This window comes from Cebus imitator, unplaced genomic scaffold (assembly GCF_001604975.1).
Source record: "Cebus imitator isolate Cc_AM_T3 unplaced genomic scaffold, Cebus_imitator-1.0 Scaffold120, whole genome shotgun sequence".
Classification (NCBI taxonomy): domain Eukaryota; kingdom Metazoa; phylum Chordata; class Mammalia; order Primates; family Cebidae; genus Cebus; species Cebus imitator.
In genome coordinates this window covers 1,719,958-1,744,669 of record NW_016107435.1, presented here as the reverse complement: position 1 = coordinate 1,744,669, position 24,712 = coordinate 1,719,958, and the positions used below count along the sequence as shown (strand labels likewise).

The 24,712-nt window shown below is 36.1% G+C and overlaps 1 protein-coding gene across 13 annotated transcripts in view; it reads right to left on the bottom strand.

Annotated features, from left to right (window-relative positions):
- The window catches only part of PCM1 (pericentriolar material 1), a 96,616-nt gene that overhangs the window by 54,331 nt on the left and 17,573 nt on the right, over positions 1–24,712 (bottom strand). For 7 of the 13 annotated variants that reach the window (XM_017539665.2, XM_017539667.2, XM_037742416.1 and 4 more), the window contains 14 exons: positions 23,716–23,932; positions 15,596–15,779; positions 14,484–14,654; positions 13,848–13,999; positions 13,493–13,728; positions 10,185–10,336; positions 9,909–10,038; positions 8,821–8,961; positions 7,973–8,163; positions 6,493–6,693; positions 5,083–5,302; positions 4,831–4,976; positions 4,145–4,335; positions 1,883–2,054 (listed from right to left, as the gene is read on the bottom strand). In XM_017539665.2, coding sequence (XP_017395154.1) covers positions 1,883–2,054; positions 4,145–4,335; positions 4,831–4,976; positions 5,083–5,302; positions 6,493–6,693; positions 7,973–8,163; positions 8,821–8,961; positions 9,909–10,038; positions 10,185–10,336; positions 13,493–13,728; positions 13,848–13,999; positions 14,484–14,654; positions 15,596–15,779; positions 23,716–23,932 — 2,504 coding nt within the window. Of the gene's footprint in view, positions 1–1,882; positions 2,055–4,144; positions 4,336–4,830; positions 4,977–5,082; positions 5,303–6,492; positions 6,697–7,972; positions 8,164–8,820; positions 8,962–9,908; positions 10,039–10,184; positions 10,337–13,492; positions 13,732–13,847; positions 14,000–14,483; positions 14,655–15,595; positions 15,780–23,715; positions 23,933–24,712 lie in introns of all 13 variants that reach the window. The other 6 variants (XM_037742412.1, XM_017539673.2, XM_037742415.1 and 3 more) reach the window with 2 other exon arrangements.

Genomic DNA, 24,712 nt, shown 5'->3' with positions numbered 1-24,712 from the left:
GTTCAAGCAGAATGAGAATTTGTTGAAAACAATTGGTCACTCAACTAGTAATTTATTTCTCCACTCAAGTCCATAGTTCTATTAGTGTACTGTCATTTCCCAAATTTTATCTGCTGAACACTAGCATCTACTATTAATAAGACTTAACAGTCATCTACGGTGAGGAGAAAACACATCAAGTTAAACAGGTCTGTAAAATATCTCAGAACTTTTAATTTGCCAATGTGCTTTATAATCTCTTGAGAGTGAGCAAGAAGTCCAAAACTTTATCACAAAACTTAGCAGGAACAAGACTGCTCCTAAGAATAGTCTAGGAGACAGTGACCTATAGGATTTAACTCAATACAAGGGTTAGAAACCTGTAACTTCCAAGCCAAATTTAGCCTGCTGCCTGTTTTTGTATGGCCTGAGAGCTAAGAATGGCTTTTATATTCTTAGTTGGAAGAAAAAAATTTAAGAAGTTTGTGACAAATGAAAATTATATGAAAAAAATTTCAGTGACCATAAAGTGTTATTGGAGAACACGGCCATACTCATGTTGACATACTGGTAGTCTGTGGTTGCTTCTGTGTAAAACTGTCACAGAGGAATGGCTATGATAAACGCTATGCACCAGCAAGGACTAAAATACTATCTAGACTTTCAAAGGAAAAGTTTGCTGACCCCTGAGTAAGACTACAGGATTTTATCTGACTTCTTATCTCTAGTCATTTAATTCCATAAGATTACAATAGTTGAGATTTGGGGAAATGAAGTCTAATCTGAAGTAGGCCAAATATCTAAAATAATATTAGACATTCAGATCCATCCTAAAAATGACACAAATACCTAATTTAAAATCAGAGTAATTTTCTACTATCAATTATATATAAAACATGGAAAATAATGAAGTAGGAAGGCCTATTCATTGAAGCTTTAAATAAATGCTTACTGCTTGTGATGGATATTCATCCAACCACCATTTCTGAATGGCACCTGTGCACTAACACTGTGTTAGGCTTCTTACAATAGAATACTTTTATAAAGCAACATGAGATTTAACAGGAAAAAACAGAACTAAAAAAAATGAGTCAACAAAGTAAGGGATATTAATCATAGGATTTCTAGTGATGAATACAAAGTTGTAATTCTCAAGAGTTATTGGTTAATCAAGTAAAAAAAAAAAAAAAATCCCAGTTCACAGCTTAACAGTGTGAAAATGCTAATATAAGAGCCTAAGACATTCCTAATCATATAGCTAAGAGAACTATAATGTCAATTATTGATATTTTTAAGGAGTAGGAAAGACAACGAGAGATACACCTGAAAGATTAGGCTCAACTGAGCCAATCTTTCACATTGAGTCAAAAATTGTATTTCAGAAGATTATAGCATTGAAAAATAATTGTAAGAAACAAAGAGAAAAAAGAAATCCTATGATTAATACCATGCATCCTCAAAACTTATGAGGCAAAAGTTGTTTTTATAAACTAATAGTACTCAACATTATATGTGAATAGGTTTTAGGAAGTGATTCTAATCAAGGGCTAGGAATCAAAAAAAGGGACCATCATTTAACAACTAGCAATTAATATTAGTTTCTAGTCCTAAATCAGTGAACAGCAAACTGGTTTAACCTTAAAGACAGGTATCAAATCAGAGACAAGAGATCCTATGAGTTATGCCACATCCTTCCAAACTGAACTTTTTGTGTACCAGGGTTACCGACCAGCAAGAATCCAGTATCTCATCTCGTCATATGTCAAAGTTTTATATTTCCAACTTTATCAAGCCAAATAATCACAAACATACTCCCTAGTTGTGTTTTCAAATTACATATAATTAGATGTAATAACAAAAGGGAATGTTTAAGCAATAAAAGATTACATTTACAATCAGGTACCTTGGTTTTTCTGCTCCAATAGAGGAACTGCTTTCAAAAGGTTTTGGAAAAGCCATATATTCTGTTTTTCCTGAAGAATTCTGGGCTAAGGGTTGCTGCTGTTCACTAGGTGTAGAGATATTCTGAGAAAACTCTCCGAAATTAGAAGGAAATAAAGGGCTGAAATTCATACCTAATCAGTAAGGTAGTAAGAGAAAAATAAAGAAACGTTTTTAGCCTTAAAATAAAATTAAAAGTTTTAATTAAATGTGCCATTCGAATCCACCAAAACAAAAAAAATTGCTGATTTAAAAAAAAAAAAAAAAAAAGCTAATACTCATTTATCCAATCACTGCTAACAGCTCAGCCCACTATGTTTTAGGCACTGGTCAAAGACAACTAATAATCCCCACTCCCTTAAGAGCTAAAAGTTAGAAATAATAGTTTCTGACATTTACTAAACTATTAATGGGTGCCACACTCTACTGCAGGCACTTTACATGTTATTTGGTTTAATGCTTAAAATGTTATAAAATAGATATTGTATTCATTTTACCAGTGAGAAAATAGGGTTAGAGATCAAACGTCTAATAAATGAAAAAGCTGGTTAGATCTCAGGTCTGTATGGCTCATAAGCTTATGTTGTTTCCACTGTTTTCACTGGGAAAGTGAAATATAATTAAATATCAAATAGTGTTATGTATCAGAGGTATTTACAAGAGGCTACTAACAACATGGGGAGAAAGAGGTTGGGAAGGTTTCACAAAAATTGTACTGTTTATGAAGAATATAAGAGCCTTCACATAGAGTTGGTATGGGTACGAAGTATATTTTAATAAAAAGGAAGAGCATTTGCAATTTCTTACTACTAACGTTTGCTGCCAATATTAACTGATGCTCAAGAACTAAAAGGCCTGTTAAATTTTTTATGCCACACTGTCCTGAAAATTGATTTTCCTGATCCCTACTGATAAGGCCTAAGGTCAGGCTATCATTCTTTTCATGATATTACTATGACAGCCTTCTATTCACCAGCTAGATCCTCCACTCCTTTCCTCCAACTTCTCCTGAACACTTTCACCAGTGTAATCTTTCTAAAATATAAGTTTCATGTTATCCCTTGCTCTATGACCTTCAACGGCCCCTTCCTGTCTGCAATATAAAAGCTAAGCTTCTTTGCACATCACAAAATGCCTCTGCCACTCTTCAGCCACATCAATTACTCTTCCCCTAAATACTAGCCACCCTTAAATACCTCTAAATTCCCTGAGTGATGTACTATTTCATTGCTTTATACTAAGTGGGTCTACTGATTAGAAAGCCCTTCCATTTCTAATCTCTCTGGAAACAAATTCTATTCATTTTTTAGCTTAGGTATCTTTTTTTTTTGCAGGGGGGACTGATTTGCTGACACTCACCAGCATTTGCACCCCTGTTATGGCACCCATGGCACCGTACTCTAAGCATTCATTAATAGCATCCTCACTACACCCTGAATTCCTTAAAAGGATCAGTGCTACTCATCTTTGTATCCCAGTAACTTACATAGTGTCTGGTACATAATGAGTGCAGGAAAAAACATCCAAAGAAAAGCCTAAGCTAAATGTGCTCACCTTTAGTCTATCAGTATCTCCCTAAGAAGACACGGTACTCCTCCAGAAGAGCACTGTCTTATTCATCTTTACTCTCCCAGTGTGTACACAGTACCTGGTATACAGGTTAATTCTCTCTCCTCTTAAAAAATAAATAAATTGAAGCAATCATTCCCAAGTAGTTCACTAAATTTCATTAGCAACCATATTACTAAAGTTTGGTCTAGAAAAAAAACAATGCAGACTGGGCACAGAGGCTCATGCCTGTAACCACCACTCTGGGAGCCCGAGGTGGGTGGATCACCTGAGGTCAGGAGTTCAAGACCAGCCTGACCAACATGGTGAAACTGTCTCTACTAAAAAAATACAAAATTAGCCAGGCATGGTGGCGCATGCCTGTAATCCCAGCTACTCGGGAGGCTGAGACAGGAGAATCACTTGAACCTGGGAGGCGGAGGTTGTGGTGAGCCAAGATGGTGTCATTGCACTCCAGCCTGGGCTATAAGAATGAAACTCCATCTCAAAAAAAACAAAAGAGAAAAGAAACAATGTAGAAAAGACTTTGTAACTATCTTTGCAAAAATTTCCTAACCCATTCCAAAAGAAGGTGTTAAAACATCTATGCAATAGACAGATTATGTTCTTAAACACTTTGCTTTTATTTATTTTCTCTTTAGGATAAGTCACCTACCAGGTGCAAATGATGAAAAGTTAGCAAATCCAGGTATACTGAAGAGATTTACAGGCTGTGTTGGAAAGCTGAAAGGACAAAATAAACTGGAAGAAGGAGGGTGTGATGCACTATTGCCTCTTTCCTTGCTTCCAGGTTTTTCTGGATGCTGATTTTGTTGGTGCATAAGTTCATTTAGCATTTGTTTCAACCTACAAAAATTTAAGTAAATAATCTAAAAATCAGTTATATCACCATATATATATAAAGTACATTCAAAAAGAGTAAATGTAAAAAATGATTCAAAAGCATGCAAAATGCTCTGATACTATAGCAAATATTTGCTTGCTCTATAGGCTTAATTCAATAACTTTGCCTCTTAAGCAAGAACTGAGCTTAGTACTTCTGTCTAACAGTCAGTGTAACTGTAAGAAACTCATTGTTTTGTTTACAGCTTCACCGTGGTACAATTTACACACCATAAAATTCGCCAAGTAAATGTAAAATTCATTAACATAAATTTATAAAAACAGAAATCCAAGGTATTAAAAAAAGAACATTAGGCAAACCATCACTTATAAAATTCTCAAGAGATAATGTCCAAATATGCAATTTGGTTCTTGCTCTTTTCTCCCAGAAGCTAATAGTAAAACCTTTGCTCAATGTTAGCTCTTCTACAGTCCCAATACTTCTAAGAAACAGATTACCTCTGAACATTATTCTGTTGCCATGTTAGCTGAGTATAGCACTGGTTCAACTGGTGCATTATCAAGTGTACTTGAGGAGATGCAACATTGCTGGGCATAACACTGTAAGGACCCGTGAGAAGAGTTTGTAGCAGACAAGATAGAGTCTATTGAAAGAAAGTTTCTGTTAAGTTATTGATGACTTGAGAAAAAGTTGTATTGCTTCAAAAGTTATAAAAATAGAAGCAAAATGTATTTCATAGCAAATTTTACCTGCTGGTCTTGCATCAAAGTCTGACAAATATTGACACTAAAATCAAGCTGTTTCTTTAGCTGATTGATTTGTTCTTGCCATTGTTCTTTCTCTTCTACATAAGAGAGCTCTGACACCCAACGAAGGTTTTCTTGCCGTTGCATGCTGATATTCTGTTGCCTTGTCTTGGCTAAAGAACGATAATTTTCATCTGCTGAAAAAGGGCAATTGTTCTTCCACCTAACACAAGATTGAAAGCATTAAGTCATCATACATAACAATTTGGCTTTTAAAATACAGCAATAAACTCTGATACTCTGGCTATGGGCCAATGTTCACTTTTAAATTCAAACATATAAAGCGTTAAAAAATATAGAGAAAGTCCAGATCTTTAGTTTTGTACAATTATCAGTTTTCATTACTTTCCACTTTTTCATTCAAGTTTTTACACAGAAGTGTCCACATAATTAAGTATTCTGCAAAATAAAAATATTTATTATGTCAAGTACTTTTCCATTCCTCATGCTTTAAGTTCAACCACATAGCATTTCATCAAGGGGAACTACTCTATCTACTTTACTATCGTTTATTTAAAAAAATTTTCACTGTTACTAACAGTGTAATAATAAATATATTTGTTAACAGGCCTTTTTCACTATCTACAATTGGTTATTTTTGCTTAATTCTCAAAAGCAGGAGTGAAGACTGATCCAGTTTAGATGGATCTACTGCAACAACATTCTTGTAGTATAATAAATTATCTATCTGTTCTTCGTCCCTGGTTCCTAACACAGAGTTCCTAAAATCCTTGGGATCTTCCGAGTGACAGTCTTTTGTTATGCATAACAAGCCGCTTTCAACCAGACCTGGATTTATGCTAACTGGACCAGTCACCAACAGTCAGCAATTCCATCAATTATGCCTAAGCAATTAAATTTCCTAAAAACTACTCAACAGGGTTCAGGCAGCTTCTGGGTCAATGAACACATCAAAGTGCTGGAGAGGGTGGGGCACACAGAGAAAAGCATGGAAGCTCTGCACACCTCACCAACCCATACCTTGACTTTACGCACCTCTTCGATTTGGCTGTTCAGAATCCTTTGTAAGGAATAGGTAAACACAAGTAAGTGTTTTCCTGTATTTTGTGAGTTGTTCTAGCAAATAAACCTGAAGGGGGTTGTAGGAACTCCCAAATTTCGAGCCATGTTGGATAGATGTGTGGGTAACCTGGGGACTAAGCACTTGAAATTGAAGTCTGAAATAAGAGCAGTCTTACCAAACTGAGCCCCTTAACTTGTGGGGTCTGCACTAACTCTGAACTGAACAATAGGACACTCAGTTGACTTGGAGAATTGCAGAAGTGCTTGCTGTCAGTCCAAAAGACCTAAACCTCTAAAAATTAAGCACAAAATTAAAATACTGAAACTAACCTATTTTTAGTTTCCTTTCCATTGTAGGAGTTATGATTCACACTGTTAGAAGGATATACAGAAAAGTTATCATTGGAACTGGCATCTTGCTCTTCTTCCTCCTCTTCATCTGTCCGAACGATTCCTTCAGAAAGGTAACCGTCTTCATCTCCTTCTTCATCTAGTGCACATTGGGTAGATCCTCCCCAAGTTGCCATTGTTCTAGCAAGAGACATAAAACACATCATTCTGGAGATAAGCTAAATACTACGTGCCAGACATTGTTTCAAACATAAATATACATGTCTGTATATAAAATTTCACTTAATCACAGTAACGATGCTATGGGTAGTACTCTCCCTATTGCTGTTATGTAGAATATGTTTAGTTTGCCTTCTACAAAACAATTCTTCAAATAAATTTAAATAATTATCATATCCCCTGGGACTATTTTCCAAAACTAACCTACCCTTAACTTTTAATTTTTCCCTAAGTGACAGTTTTTAAGATCAGTACTGTTCAACAGGACTTTCTATAATTATGGTAATAATCTAAATCTGTGTTATTCAACACAGTAGATGCTAGGTACACACAGCTACTGAGCACTCAAAATGTAGCTAGTAAGACTAAAAAAATAAATTTTTTATTTCATTTAAGTTTAAATAACCACCTGTATCTAGTGTCTGACATACTAGAGAACAAAACTCAAGACCAATGGCTCTGAAACAAGATACTCATCAAAACTATCTGAGGAACTCTGTAAAACAACAGATGTGTAGTACCCAGTACAGAATAAAATATTGTAGGTACAGTCTAATCAATAAAATGCATATTGAAACTCCAAGGAATAGAAATTCATTTGAGAAGAAAGGGAGTACGGCTTGGTGCAAAATTCCAGAAATGCCATCTGAGGATATCAAAAGGAAAGGTCATAAGCAAATCTGGATTTCAAAATTTTAGATCTGGATATTACTATATAGCTAAGTAATTCATTGATCTTATAGACGACCAACACTTTAGAAATATTCTAAATATGGACTTTTTAAACTGAAATCCTAAAAATTAAATTTATTATAATAAAATGTTTTAGGGCCTTAGGAACCTTACAAACAGCAGATACTCAATTTAAGTATAAAAAAGTGCTTCTTTCCGGCATGACAGAAAAACACTACAAAATATCAAGCATTTTCTTTTTATAAACTTAAAACTTAAATAAGAAAATAAGGCTTAAACATATAAGAAAATCTGTATCACCATTTGATCAAGTGCCATAGTAATTTAAGACAAAAGAGGAAGCTGATGCTACAAGAAGTCAGAACAGAAAGTGGCTGGATTCAGTTAAACTGAGTTAAACTGAGTCACAAAGGTGGTAGTTAAATTGTAGCCACACTGAAATAGCAGATTTGTGATGTATTGTAGAGGATAAATGTAGCTGCCTAGCCTAAAGGTCAGTCTTCGGCAGGTGATGTTTTTAGAAAGGTGATTTATGCAGCTCTCTTACTTATCCGTTCTACTTTGCTGAGGAGTACACAGGTTCTCAGATCCATCACTTCTCAATGACACAGCCACTGGAGATGCAGTTTCAGTCAGACCTTGCCTCCTCTGATGTTCAGCCATCAGAGCTTCAAGCTGCTTTCTTCTCTGTCGCAGCTCTTCCCTCAACATTTCATGTCTTCTCATTTCTGACCACAACTATTTTTTAAAAAACCAGAAGTGAGTAAATATTTGGATTTGCTGTAGCCTTAAAGAGTAACAGGCTAATAATACTGGCACTATCAACAAAGCTTTCTATTTTCATTCTCTCCTTTTCACACTAAGATGTCCATGAAGGTTAAAATGATAATTTAGTTATAAATAAGAAAAAATCAGGCAATCATTAATTCTTAATAGAAACAAGTAGAACCCAAATATACTTCAGCAATTTTTTGGGAAAAATTGTACTTTCTACAAAGTACATATAAATAAAATGTCAAAGGATAGTTCTTTCTAACTGAAATGATTACTATTTGTTGCAACTACCCCCTTATATATTTCTGCCAAATATTAAGAACATAAATATTTTGAAAATACACTTTTTAGAAAAAAATTAAAAATTTGACAATTTTCAGTTAAAATTTAAAAATTAAAATGTTTGTCCTTTTTACATTATAATCTACTAAATTATCTACAGATTATAATCTATATTTACTAGATTTTTGTGTCTACTAAAAAGGCACAAAACAGACTACCATTTACAGACATGTTTCAAGGCTATTCATCAGTTTCCTTTCTTAACATGTGCCTTACTGAAGAACAAAAAAAAGAAAAAAAAAAAAAGACTAAGGAATAACAGAGTACAATCTACAATACCTCATTATCTACTATTGAAGAATCTTCAGGCTCAAAAACAGATTTGATTGTACCGGTCTCATGTTCATTTATAGCTGGAGTTGAAGTAACAGCTGGCATATATTTTTTTGTGGGACAATTACCCACACTAGCAGCTGACAGCTAAAAAGGAATTTACAAAAAAGTTATGAGGAATTAAAGCAATTACATTAATTTCATAAAAGCAGTTAATTTATTTCTTCTGTAGGGCTCTAGCGCCATATTTAATGTGTTATTAGCAGACCCCAATTGCCATCATCATCCAAAGATAACTTGAAATAAGAAAACAAAGATGAAAACACAAGCTGAGGTTGACAAACAGTAGCCCTCAGGGACAACAGAAAAAATAGGGATGAAACACAATGGCAAATTTTGAATACTCAACCCAACTTTCCAACATATTTCTCTAGACATTATTTAGACTACACATAAGGAGAAAAAAAGGATAAAGTAGGAAAGGTAAGGGTCTAGAAGATAAACACATTTGTTGTGTTTTCCTTTCTTTGAAAACACAACCTAACTGAAGATAAAGCTAGCCAATCAACTCTGGGAAAATATCAGAAGGAATTATCCCCTTCCTATATTATTATCTGACCAACTGATATCATCAAAGATGTTTTATTTTCTGTTCAATCTCAAGACCCATGTATAGGGTACTAACTAATAAGCAAAAGTATATACAGTGACTCTTTACATACAATTATTTTCCTTAGATAACTTATGGTGGCTTCAGTGTTTTATAATTTCAGGCCAGTAAAAGATGAAAATTCTGGTCCCTAATTGCAAAAGTCAAATCAGAATATTTTAATATAATAAATAGTTATGAGTATTTACGTTCTGATTCTATGGACAGCCAGCCCAATAAGAAGAAAAATAATCAGAGCAAATTCCTATGCGCTCTCTTTTACACTTATGTATATCCCCAACTCTTCATTAGTTTATCCACTCCATTAATCACCAAATTAATAGATATGATTCTGTCACCTTAATACTAGAAAAAGAGTACTTTCAGTTGATATCAGTTTCTAAACATCTTTTTTCAGACAAATAGAAATAAATTTCATAACTACCTGTAAGTCAGGACATGCCGTTTGCAATGCTTGAATTTTCTCCTGAATGTCAATCAGTTTCTTTCTTTCTTCTTGCAATTGTTTTAGCTCTCTCTGTTGCTGCTGTAGTTTAGCCTCATAAAATTTCTCTCTGCAATTAATTTGACACTATAGTTATGGACTCCAATAAAATCTGATGAAGCATTAAGCACAACATAACACAGTACTTAACTGAGTACTTACTCTGTAACAGACACTAAATTTTTATATTAAATGAAGACCGAAAACTTAACATACCTTGCCTTCTCATTTACTCCAGTATCCTTCTGTGTTTTATTGGCATTTCCTCTAGTGTTATTTGAATTTTGCTTGGTGTCTTCTTCTGCTGGGTAGAAATCATCCAAATTTGATGTATTGGCAGAGATAACTCCATGAGCTGCATCATCATCCTAAAATAGCATCATTACATTAAAACAATCTTGATACCTAAAGACATTACCCAATTGACACCTTACTAAATAATACTAGTCTGTAAAATTTACATAAAAAGATTAAAGCAGTAAAGAAAGCACATGTTTGTATGCATGTTTACACGTGTTCAACATACATCTGTTTACAAGTTTGTATTTGGATACACACCTTTATGTTACTAGTTATGTAGTTAACTATAATTATCTCACCTCAACAACTCTTATAATTGGGAAAATTTGGAAAAGGCCAGTTCCAATAATGGTTAAACAAGCTACAGTATATCAACATACAGTGACTCTTTAAACTCTATACATTATCTTCCTTGGATAACTTATGGTGGCTTCAAGGTTTTATTATATAATTTCAGGCCAGTAAAAGACGGAAATGCTGCTTAAAATTAAAAAATATATATTTTCTTAAAATATAAAAATATACCACTGCTTAAAACATAAATACATACAGAAAAATATGAATACATATCAAAAATACATATAGAAATACAAATTACATATAAAAAATACATATAGAAAACTGCTCCCTAGAAAATAATTGTTCTAGAGACCAATTAAGTTGTGTCCTTTAAAATTAAAATGTAGACAAATTCTGATATATTCTCCTGCATATCTTTCTTAACAAACATAAATGCACAGAAGCTTCTGCGAGTATGTTCTTTAGTGCATTTCATAAAAAAAAAAAACAAAACAGCTATACAGCTTATAGTAAAACTATACTGGCAAACAATCATTCTTTTTTTTTTTTTTTTTGAGACGGAGTTTCGCTCTTGTTACCCAGGCTGGAGTGCAATGGCGCAATCTCGCTCACCGCAACCTCCGCCTCCTGGGTTCAGGCAATTCTCCTGCCTCAGCCTCCTGAGTAGCTGGGACTACAGACACGCGCCACCATGCCCAGCTAATTTTTTGTATTTTTAGTAGAGACGGGGTTTCACCATGTTGACCAGGATGGTCTCGATCTCTTGACCTCGTGATCCACCCACCTCGGCCTCCCAAAGTGCTGGGATTACAGGCTTGAGCCACCGCGCCCGGCCGAATCATTCTTATTTATGTATTATGTATGGCTGCTTTTGCATTGTAAAGTTGTAACAGACACTGTATGACCAGAAAGACTAAACTATATAACCAATTCACTCTTAAATAGTGAAAGACAGTAAACAAGTATATATTAACCAAATGCTATTATACATTAATTAAATTAAGGTCCACTGACACTACAGAAAACTATACTGCAGCTAAAAATAACTATATGTGTTGTGTATATATATATATATATATGCAGTATTATTTATATTTTATAATTAATTATCCTATCCATTATAAAATGTTTCATAATTACTCCTAATTATGTAGAACCATATATAGTGACACGAAAAGTTCGGAGACACTGTGGAGCAGGGAAAAAAAGGAAAGTTATAAAATAATACTTAGTGTATTATACAGTTTGTAAAAACAAAGAAACATACCACAAAACTTCATGTATTTTTTAAAAATAAGTGCATAGTGTTGTACATAAATGCACAGAAAAGGTCTAGCGACTTCGGTCAAGAATGGGATTATTAGTAGAGGTGAAGAGGGAGTTTACTAGTAATATATCCTTTGTTTGCCTGTAATCTCAGCACTCTGGGAAGCCAAGGCGGGTGGACTGCCTGAAGCCAGGTGTTCAAGACCAGCCTGGTCAACATGGTGAAATCCCATCTGTATTAAAAACAGAAAAATTGAGGCCGGGCGCAGTGGCTCAAGCCTGTAATCCCAGTACTTTGGGAGGCCGAGGTGGGTGGATCACGAGGTCAAGAGATCGAGACCATCCTGGTCAACATGGTGAAACCCCGTCTCTACTAAAAATACAAAATATTAGCTGGGCATGGTGGCGCGTGCCTGTAATCCCAGCTACTCAGGAGGCTGAGGCAGGAGAATTGCCTGAACCCAGGAGGTGGAGGTTGCGGTGAGCCGAGATCGCGCCATTGCACTCCAGCCTGGGTAACAAGAGCGAAACTCCGTCCCAAACAAACAAACAAACAAAAAAAAACAGAAAAATTAGCCAGGTTTGGTGGTGTATGCTTATAATTAATCCCAGCTACTCGGGAGGCTGAGGCAGAAAAATCACCTGAACCCAGGAGATGGAGGTTTCAGTGAGCCAAAATCATGCCACTGCACTCCAGTCTGGGTGACAGAGCAAGATCCTGTCCCAAATAAATAAACAAATAAATAAATAATATGTACTTTTTTTGAACTAGGAGAGCACATTCACCTTTTACTTGTGTAATTCAAAGTACACAGCATTTAAAAAGAAACTGTTAGTAAAACTTTAGTCTTTCATTCACAAAAACCATTTTATATGATTTATATACACACTTTTATAAATGTGCTCATAGTTATGTAGTTAACTATATTACAGTATATTTATACAATTATAAGCTTATATTTTGTTAATGTTACATAATAATTATATATTTTTACACATTTTTACAATTGTAAGAATATACAATTGTATATTTATACAATTACAGTTAATTGTGAAACTGTTAACACAAAAAATGTATAAATTGCTTTTTAAAATTTACGATTAACCTTTAACCTTACTGAATACAATAACATATGGTTTTTCTTTTACATAAAATGGGTTAAGATCTCAGGCTCTGGTATCAGGAAGTGTGAATGCTGGCTTGGACAGTCATATAAACTTTGACAATTGAGACCTCTTCAATCTATTTAATATCTACCTCATTGAGATGCTGCACTTCTACGTAAGGCCAGAGTTATCAGCAAAACAACAAAACGTGTTCTCTTCTGTTTTTGTAAATAAAAACAGCTATATTGCTTATAATAAAATAAAACTTATGGGCAAATAATCATTCTCATTTATGTATGGCTGCTTTTGCATTGTGAAGTTGCAACAGAGACTATATGGCCAGAAAGCCTAAACTATATAACCAATTCACTCATAATTTAAAAAGGTTGCTGACCTGACATACAGCACATAAAGTGCTAAAAACTTAAACCCCACATACAATAAATAAATGTGTACCAGTATAATTATACCAAAGTAATTATCATACACAAATTTTATTTAAGACTATACTATTTGACAAACAGGTTTTTAAAAGACCAAGCAATATTTACCTGTACCATAGCAACAAGATCTTGTAACTGTCTAAGTTTCTGTTTTGCAGCCATAAGTCTGTTGATCTTCTGTTCAAACTCGGCATCTTCTGGATGCTCATCAACCAGACTGCTCCTGTGACTGGATAATGAAGCTCCACTGACTCCCTCCTCTTCTGCTTCTTCCTCCTCTTCCTCATCATCTTCACCTTGTGCAACATGAATCTCCTGTTCCCCTTCTCTATTACATCGACAATCTGCTGAAAACATGTATAATTAAAATCGGTAATTTTTAAAATAAACTTAAGAGCACACATGAATGAACACCCACTTTGTAGGAATAACATGGCAAAATTATCTGTAAATGCAGTCATACCTAGAGGCACATTTAGAGCCCTTATGTTGGCAGCAGATCTGTTGTTAATTTCACAATTAGAATTAACTGCTCTCCCATCTCTATTATTAGAAACACATTGTGCATTACTATTGCTATTTACTTCATTCCAGGTGGAAGCTACTTGTGGATTTCTAGAAGAAAGAAAACGGCCTGAAGTTATTTAAGGCACACACACAAAAAAAGAAAGGAATCAAAATTTTAGAACTGCTAATAAAATACTCCAAACTAACAACATTGTTGACCATTTAAATTCAAATTGAATAATCGCCTCCTGCTTTTCAGTAACTTCTGCATATGTGTTATTTGGAAACTTAGAAAGAAAAAATGAAAATTACACCTAAAAATTAAGAGACGGGAAAATGCTAAGTTGGATACATCTCGTGATTTAATTGAATTCCATCTAACAAACACAAATTTACTGAACTATTGTACTCCATACTTCCCTGATCATTTATCTTCACAGGGCAAAGATGATTACACTGACCAAAACAGATTTGCAAGAAAAAAGCTTATATAACAGGCAAACAATGAATGCTCTAATGAAGTATTTTTGTTCCCACATTAAAAGTATCACATTAGAATATGCTGGAAAAACATCCAAAAAAAAGTTCTTACCGAATGTTAGTAACAGGCTCGGAATTTTCATGCTCAGAATCATATTCTGACTCAGTTTCCTCATCTTTCCTGTTTTCATTCACGGCATCTGTCATCATGTCTGATGTTTGTTCATAATAGTGAACTAACTCTCTTAGTTCATTTAATCTCTTTCGAACTTCATTTAACTTCCTGATAAACAAAAAGTGTAAGATTTACACCCGTTTTAGCAAAATAATGCAGACATTATTTTCATGTAATAGTAGCCAACACAAACAAAATTTAGACCTACTGAAATATCCACTTAGTGAACTATCCAGGGAGTATGATTGTAAAATAATGAGTTTAAAGCCAAGTACGGCTTACTCGAAATCTCAACACCTTATTTTTTTATGCTGTGTCAGGGACAAAAGCATAAGAAAACCAATTTCAATTTAATTGTTCATTTTAAGCAGGTGTAAATGTTAACAGCAGAAAACTTGATGTCAAAAATATTTCTAGGTTTCTCTAGTATCAAAAGTGTACTACTCAAATACTACCTCTCAGGCAAATCACGTATACGGACATTACTGAGCATGTACAGAAGTTCTTGATTTGTGTACACATGAGATCTAAAGAGTGTATACTATGTTTACCAAAAATAATTAAGTTTGCTGAGTTCATACTAAGTGCCAAGAGCAATACCAACATTTTTTAACGAAAACATATTTATGAACAGATACATTATTCCTATTTTGCAAATGAGGAAATACAGACTTAGTAAAGCTAAGTTATTTGTATGTGGTGATACAACCTTGTGCAATACAACTTCAGGGCTGATTCTACAGGCTGGTCTCTAAATCATCTGAATACAGAAATATTTTAACTATAGTCTTATTTTTGATCTGTGATTTGAAAAACAAGAAGATAACAGCAGTTCACAGAAATTACCTGTTACAACATCTCCTCTTAGATAACTCAATGCACACACACACAACACATACACATGCCTCTTTTACCTATCACTTAAGAATGTTTACGGTATTCAATAAATCTTGTTTTGCCAGAATTTTCGACACAAAGAAGAAAACCAGAATTTGTCCCTATTATTTCATTTTAAACTATGAAAACAATGATTGTAAAAAATGTTTTACTGGAGTTTTTCAGTTGGATTGAGATGGGCTTCATTTTCACTTTCATTCTGAGAGACTAGAGAAGCAGCAGGATAAGGAACAGGTGATGTGAGGCTATTGGATTCTCCATTGACAACTGGTACCAAGCCTACAGGAGCAGAGGGAGCTGAAGTACTTCTCTGATCCACACTCCTTTGTGGAGAGGCTGAAGAAGGCACAACAAAAAAATTGAAAAAAATCACCAGTTAAACAAACATTTACAGTTGGCTGAGATATCGAAAAATAGAAAGTAAAAATCATTAACAATTTCTACAGATTTAAATTTTAGAAACTTATTAGCATACTCCACAATTAAACACACCAAAATGCACACAGAAGAAATGTTTGTCTCTGCTTTCCAGGGATTCTATCATATTTACATTATAATCACTGTGTTAAAACAGAAAGGAAAGAAAAAGAAAAGATGGAAATTGACAAGAATGATGCTATTCCACCTTGGAAAAAAAAACTAGAGGAGTACTCTAGTTAGTTTTAACTAATGAGTAAACTTGGTAACTAACTTGATAAACTTGGTTCTAGGTTAAATTAAACAGGGCCACTATGAATGATGCACAGTACTCAATCTGTAATCTTTATAGGGTAGCCGTAGCTGATTAGGTCTTCATCAGTTTTTCATACCCACAGACCAGAGAGTTAAATCTGGACACCAAGAAGCAACTTTTCCTGCTCCAGGAGACAAAGCAAAAGTGTTAAAGCAACTGTAGTACCTCCCTACCATGAAATATTAAACAGCAATAAAAATCTGCTAATTAGATAATGGCTAACCCTCTATGGTCCCTGAACTAAATTCAATTACTTTCTATTTAACTTCTTTTACTCTCAAATATAAATTATACTTTCAAGAGCAATTAATGAAGATTAAGAATCTTTGTACTTCTCTACCTCCTACCATTTCAAAGCTGTGGTCATTTACCAGTATCTTTTTCACAGGAACCATCATTATTTGTTGCTCACTTTAGTACAATTCCTGCAGGTGGTTTCCAGTAGTCTCCTCATTCTATTCACTGACCATTCTACACCTTTTGCTGCTGCTCTCACACTATTTCCCAGTAAGGAAAAAATGGCCTTTAAGAGTCATCAGTATAGAGAGAGCTACTGTATGCATACAAAACTGACCACAACGACGTAAGCACAACTTTCAACTTTTTTCTTAGTTGTGTTCATCTGTTTGTAAAGGATAAGAACTAGGATTATACTCCAGAGTAGGAAGAGACTAGCAAAAGTCAGGAAAAAGAAAGAAGTATGTTTTAGGACAGGAATAGTAAGGTTATTTTCTGGGTGACAAAGAAAAAGGAGACGAGAATAAGGAACAGAGGCTCCAGAGATAATGGTTTTTGTTGTTTTTAAATCCCTCGTCTTCTCTTTAATTAGACAACAGCTAGAATGTTTAAAGATCAGTTGAAAGTTGCCTCTACTGATTTCAATTTCTAATGCTTGAGTCTCTATTATCATTCAGATAAGAGACAGAGGCTATGTTTGAAAAGGTATTAGGATAGAAACTGAAGAATAGATCTGATTTAGACAAAGAAGGTGAAATATCTGTGGAGCAGAAAATTTAGCTCTGTAGTTATAGCTACCTGGGATGATTATTTATATATTTTTTAAAAATTAATACAGACAAGGTTTAAAAGTAGAGGTGTGGGGGAGGGAACAAGGTGGCCGAATAGACACAACTCCGGTGCACAACACCCAGCAAGAGAGACGCAGAAATCGAGAGATCTCCTAGCTCCAACCAGGTACCAGGTGCATTTCAACAGGTCTGGTTCAACAGTGAGCAAAGCCCAGGCAGAGCAGACCAAGGCAGGGTGGGGTGCTGCTTCACCCAGAAAGTGCATCTGACCAGTGACTCGGAGGCTCCCCCTCCAGCACCCTGGTCCAGATACAGCACTTCCCCCAAGGCCTCAACAATACACAGAACAGGAGATCTTTGCCAGTCAAGCGCCTGGAATTACAAGCACAGAGCTGAATAATAACATAATACAGTGTCCCGGATTGTCGCACAGATCTAAGCAAACGCATAAGCCCATAAGCCAGTTGGGAGAGCCTATGGACTGAACTATTGCCCCTTCCCCCTTCCCGGAGAGAGAGGGAGCTGAAAGTGGGGAGACAGATGGTGCGGCTGGGCGGGTCCCGACCCTCTCCCACAAACCCCAGAGGGCTAAGGCACTAACTCTAGCGGGTTACACAGCAAGTGCCTCGGTCTGAGCTGAATGCTGCCTGATCCAGCTTCCTGGAGGAAAGGCGCAACCCACCATTAAAGAGGCGGGACTAGGCTTCATGTTTTAACAAAAAACACAGGAAGCCTACTTAGCAATGGGACACTGTTCTTGATCACCCAGCAGCACCTCAAGGTCAGCGGAAGAGGCGGGCTTAACCTCCTACTGCAAGCAAAAAACACAAAGGAAGCCTACCTAGTAACCTCAGGGAGTCCCTGGAAACCCTGTGGTGTCTCCACAGACAGACAAGTGACCTCATCAAGCAGCTCCCTGAGATCAGAGCCAGGTAAATCCACGAAGATGGGGACAAACCACTGCAAAAAAGATGAAACCATCAAAGACCAGAATGCCTCTTTTCCTTCAAGGGATCACAACTCCTCATCAACACAGGAACACAACAGGACTGAGAGAGAGTACAATGAACTGACAGAAACAGGCTTCAGAAGGTGGGTAATAACAAACGTTTCTGAGCTAAAGGAACACAGTCTAACCCAATGCAATGAAACTAAAAACCTTTGAAAAAAGGTTAGACGAAATGCTAACTAGAATAACCAGCTTAGAGAAGAACATAAACAACTTGATGGAGCTGAAAAACACAGCAAGAGAACTATGTGAAGGAAACACAAGTTTTATTGGCCAAATTGATCAAGCAGAAGAAAGGATATCAGAGATTGAAGATCAATTCAATGAAACAAAAAAGAGAAGGCAAGACAACAGAAAAAGAGTAAAAACAAGTGAAGAAAGCCTCCAAGAAATATGGGATTATGTGAAAAGACCCAAACTATGCTTGATCAGTGTACCTAAATGTGACAGGGAGAATGAATCCAAGCTGGAAAACACGCTCCAGGATATCATCCAGGAGAACTTCCCCAGCCTAGCAAGGCAGTCCAACATTGAAATCCAAGAAATACAGATAACTCCACAAAAATATTCCTCAAGAAGAGTAACCCCAAGGCACATAATCGTCAGATTCACCAGGGTTGAAATGAAGGAAAAAATGCTAAGGGCAGCAAGAGAGAAAGGTCATGTCAACCACAAAGGGAAGCCCATCAGACTCACAGTGGATCTCTCGGAAGAAACCCTACAAGCCAGAAGAGAGTGGGGACCAATATTCAACATCCTTAAAGAAAAGAACTTTCAACCCAGAATCTCATATTCAGCCAAACTAAGCTTCATAAGGAGAAATAAAATCCTTTACAGACAAGCAATTACTGAGAGATTTTGTTGCCATTAGACCTGCCTTACAAGAGCTCCTGAACGAAACACTAAACATTGAAAGAAACAAGTACCAGCCACTGCAAAAGCACACCAAATGGCAAAGACCAAAAATGCAATGAAGAAACTGAGTCAACTAACGGGTAAGAAAACCAGCCAGTAACAAAATGGCAGGACTAAATTCAAACATAACAGTATTAAAATTCAATGTAAACAGCCTAAATGCCCCAATCAAAAGACACAGACTGGCAAACTGGATAAAAAGTCAAGACCTGTCGGTGTGCTGTATTCAAGGAAACCCATGTCACTTACAAAGACACACAAACTCAAAATAACGGGATGGAAGATTTACCAAGCAAATGGACAACAAAACAAAGCAGGGCTTTCAATCCTAGTCTCTGATAAAATGGACTTCAAACCAACAAATATCAAAAGAGACAAAGAAGGACATTACATTACGGTAAAAGGATCAATCTAACAAGAAGAGCTAACTATCCTAAATATATACGCACCCAACACAGGAGCACCCAGATACATAAAGCAAGTTCTTAATGACCTAAAAGGAGATTTAGACTCCCACACAATAATAGTGTCAATATTAGACATATCAACGAGACAGAGAGTTAACAAGACATCCATGACTTGAATGCAGAGCTGGACCAAGTGGACGTAATAGACATATACAGAACACTCCACCCAAAAATCCACAGAATATACATACTTCTCAGCACCACATCACACTTACTCTAAAATTGACCACATAATTGGAAGCAAACCACTCCTTAGCAAATGCAGAAGAACGGAAATCATAACGAAGAGTCTATCAGACCACATTGCAATCAGATAGGACTCAGGATTAAAAGACTCACTCAAATCTGCATAACAGCTTGGAAACTGAACAACTTGCTTCTTAGTGTCAACTGGATAAACAATGAAATGAAGGCAGAAATAAAGATGTTCTTCGAAACCAATCAGAATGAAGACACAACTTACCAGAATCTCTGGGATACCTTTAAAGCAGTGTCGAGAGGGAAATTTATAGCAGTAAATGCCCACGTGAGAAACAAGGAATGATCTAAAATCAACACCCTATCATCAAACTCAAAAGAGCTAGAGGAGCAAGATTAAAAAAACTCAAAAGCTAGCAGAAAACAAGAAATAACTAAGATCAGAGCTGAACTGAAGGAGATAGACACAAAAAAAAACCCTTCAAAAAAATCAATAAATCCAGGAGCTGGTTTTTTGAAAAGATGAACAAAATAGACCACTAGTCAGATTAATAAAAAAGAGGGAAGAATCAAATAGATGCAATAAAAAACAATAAAGGGGTATCACCAGTGATTCCGCAGAAATACAAACTACCATCAAAGATTACTACAAACAGCTCTATGTACTTAAACCAGTAAACCTGGAAGAAATGGATAAATTCTTGGACCTTTGCACTCTACCAAGACTAAACCAGGAAGAAGTTGAAACCCTAAATAGACCAATAACAAGGGCTGAAGTTGAAGCAGTAATAGGCTACCAACCAAAAAAAGTCCAGGTCCAGATGGGTTCACAGCCGAATTCTACCAGACATACAAAGAGGAGCTGGTTCCATTCCTTCTGAAACTATACCAAACAATACAAAAAGGGGGAATCCTCCCTAACTCATTCTATGAGACCAATATCATCCTGATACCAAAACCAGGCAGAGACTCAACTAAAAAAGAAAACTTCAGGCCAATATCCATGATGAACACTGACGCAAAAATCTTCAATAAAATACTGGCAAACCCATTGCAACAGCATATCAAAAAGCTTATTCATCATGATCAAGTAGGCGTCATCCCAGGGATGCAAGGCTGGTTCAACATACGCAAGTCTATAAACAGAACCAACGACAAAAACCACATGATTATCTCAATAGATGCAGAGAAGGCCTTCGACAAAATTCAACAGCGCTTCATGCTAAAAACTCTCAATAAACTAGGTATTGACAGAATTTATCATAAAATAATAAAAGCTATTTATGACAAACCCACAGCCAATATCATACTGAACGGGCAAAAGCTGGAAGCATTCCCTTTGAAATCTGGCACTAGACAAGGATGCCCTCTCTCACCACTTCTATTCAGTATAGTATTGGAAGTTCTAGCCAGGGTAATGAGGCAAGAAAAAGAAATAAAGGGTATTCAATTAGGAAAGGAGGAAGTCAAACTGTCTCTATTTGCAGATGACCTGATTGTATATCTAGAAGACACCATCGTCTCAGCCCAAAATTTTCTCAAACTGATAAGCAACTTCAGCCAAGTCTCAGGATACAAAATCAATGTGCAGAAATCACAAGCATTCCTATACACCAGTAACAGGCTTAAAGAGAGCCAAATCAAGAGTGAACTCCCATTCACAATTACTATAAAGAGGATAAAATATCTAGGAATACAACAAACAAAGGATGTAAATGAACTTTTCAGGGAGAATTACAAACCACTGCTCAGCCAAATAAGAGAGGACACAAACAGATGGAGAAACATTCCACGCTCATGGTTAGGAAGAATCAGTATCATGAAAATGGCCATACTGCCCAAAGTAATTTATAGATTCAATGCTATCCCCATCAAGCTATCAATCACCTTCTTCACAGAACTGGAAAAAAACACCTTAAACTTCATATGGAACCACAAGAGAGCCCACATAGCCAAGACCATCCTAAGCAAAAAAAACAAAGCCAGAGGTATTACACTGCCAGACTTCAAACTATACTACAAGGCAACAGTAATTAAAATAGTATGGTACTAGTACCAAAACAGAGACATAGACCAATGGAACAGAACAGAGGCCTTGGAAGCAACACCACACATCTAAAACCATCTGATCTTGGACAAATCTGACAAAAACAAGCAATGGGGAAAGGACTCCATGTTAAATAAACAGTGCTGCGAAAACTGGCTAGCAATGTGCAGAAAGCAGAAACTGGACCTTTTCTTGTCACCTTACACTAAAATTAACTCCAGATGGATTAAAGATTTAAACATAAAACCTAACACCATAAAAACTCTAGAAGAAAACATAGGCAAAACTCCAGGACATAGGCATGGGCAAGGACTTCATGACTAAAACACCAAAAGCAATGACAACAAAAGCCAAGATAGACAAATGGGATCTAATTAAATTTCAGAGCTTCTGTACAGGAAAGAAACAATCATTAGAGCGAACTGACAACCAACAGAATGGGAAAAAAATTTTGCAATCTACCCATCTCACAAAGGGCTAATATCCAGAATCCAAAAAGAACTAAAACAGATTTACAAGAAAAAAACAAACTCATTCAAAAGTGGGCATAGGATATGAACAGACACTTCTCAAAATAAGACATATATGAGGCCAACAAACATATGAAAAAATGTTCATAATCACTGGTCATTAGAGAAATGCAAATCAAAACCACATCTCACACCAGTTAGAATGGCAATCATTAAAAAATGTGGAACCAACAAATACTGGAGAAAATGTGCAAAAATAGGAACACTTTTACACTGTTGGTGGGAATGTAAATTAATTCAACCATTGTGGAAGACAGTGTGGTGATTTCTCAAGGATCTAGAAATAGCAATTCCATTTGGCCCAGCAATCCCATTACTGGGTATATACCCAAAGGACTATAAATTGTTCTATTGTAAAGACACATGCACACGTATGTTCATTGCAGCCCTGTGTACAACAGCAAAGACCTGGAACCAACCCAAATGCCCAGCAATGATAGACTGGACAAAGAAAATGTGGCACATACACACCATGGAATACTACGCAGCCATAAAAAGCTATGAATTCGTGTCCTTAGTAGGGACTTGGATGAATCTGGAAACCATCATTCTCAACAAACTGACACAAGAACAGAAAACCAAACACCACATGTTCTCACTCACAGGTGGGTGTTGAATAATGAGAACATGTGGACTCCGGGAGAGGAGCATCACACACCGGGGGCGGAGTGGGGTGGAGGTAGGGGAGGGACAGCTGGGGGTGGGGAGGGTTGGGAGGGATAACATGGGGAGAAATGCCAGATATAGATGAAGAGGAAATACAGGTAGCAAACCACCTGGTTATGTATGCACCTACACAACAATCCTGCATGACCTGCACGTGTACCCTAAAACCTAAAGTAAAATAAAATAAAATAATGAATACAAGACAAGGAGTTAGAAGTTGTGGACTCTCTATACTAAACCATATATACAAATTTTTCATAGTTTTTTTTAAATAAACACTCTTTCAATAGTTTTGGGTTTTTATATCAAAATACTAATTGTATTAATTTTTCTTTATGGGAAAATTTTGAATATGTTTAAAAACATAGTATTATAATATCCAAGTATCAAATAGTTACCTTCTCTCCTACCTTTCACTTATTAAAATCCTAACAGTTTTTGAAGGTCTAACTATTCCTTCCGTTTTCTGAATTATAAAACTTATTTACCATCTATTTGGCTTTTGTCATGTATTGGCTTGTGACTTAAAAATTTTCACATGCAAGTCTTTATATATAGTCTCCACAAATATTTTTGAGGACCTATGTGTGCATTCATCAAATACTAAATTTAACTATTATACGACAGTATATATATTTCTGTGTCTTACACCTAATACTGCTGAACCAGATTTACTCACATGATGAATTGTTCAGATGCTGATCTCGAAGTGTATGAAGTTCTCCAAGCAATTTGTCCATTTTTTGTTTCTTTTCCTGTAGCACTCTCATTTTGCTAAAAAGTTGGACTTTCTCATCAGGTAAACATTCTGAAGCTGATGGATTCCTGCTCTGGGAAACCTCCCTAGTTAATGAAAGACTTTCTGCCTGTCTTCTATTGTCTGGAACAGCTGGAGGCTTATTAAAAAACAAAAAAAGAGAAGAAGGATTAAGACTAAGGCAATTAAATGCATTCTCATTTTTTAAATGCATAAATATTCTTTATAAAGAGAGACAAATATTTGCTAGGTTGTGCTAGTAGGTAAGCATATACCCTTCCTATTCCCAAATTAAATATGGTTTCCTGATATGCCACTATTTTTTTTAAGATGGAATCCTGCTCTTGTCACCCAGGCTGGAGTGCAATGATGCAATTTCAGCTCACTGCAACCTCCACCTCCTGGGTTCAAGCGATTCTCCTGCCTCAGCCTTCCGAATAGCTTGGAATACAGGAGCCTGCCACCATGCCCAGCTAATTTTTGTATTTTTAGTAGAGAGGTGCTTCACTAAGTTGGTCAGGCTGATCTCGAACTCCTGACCTCAGGTGATCCACTGGCTTGGCCTCCGAAAGTGCTGGGATTACAGGCATGAGCCACCATGCCTGGCCGCCATTATCAATATATGAAGTCATCCCTCAGTATCACTGAGGGATTGGTTCAAGGATCCCCAGGACACCTAAAACAAACGATAGATAATACCCAAATCTCTTATATAAAATGGTGTAGTATTTACATATAGTCTACACACATCCTCCCATATATGTTAAATCATCTCTAGATTACGTATACTACCTAATACAATGTAAACGTTATGTAAATAGTTGTTATATTTAATTTGCATTTAAAAATTGTTGGCCGGGCACGGTGGCTCAAGCCTGTAATCCCAGCACTTTGGGAGGCCGAGGCGGGTGGATCACGA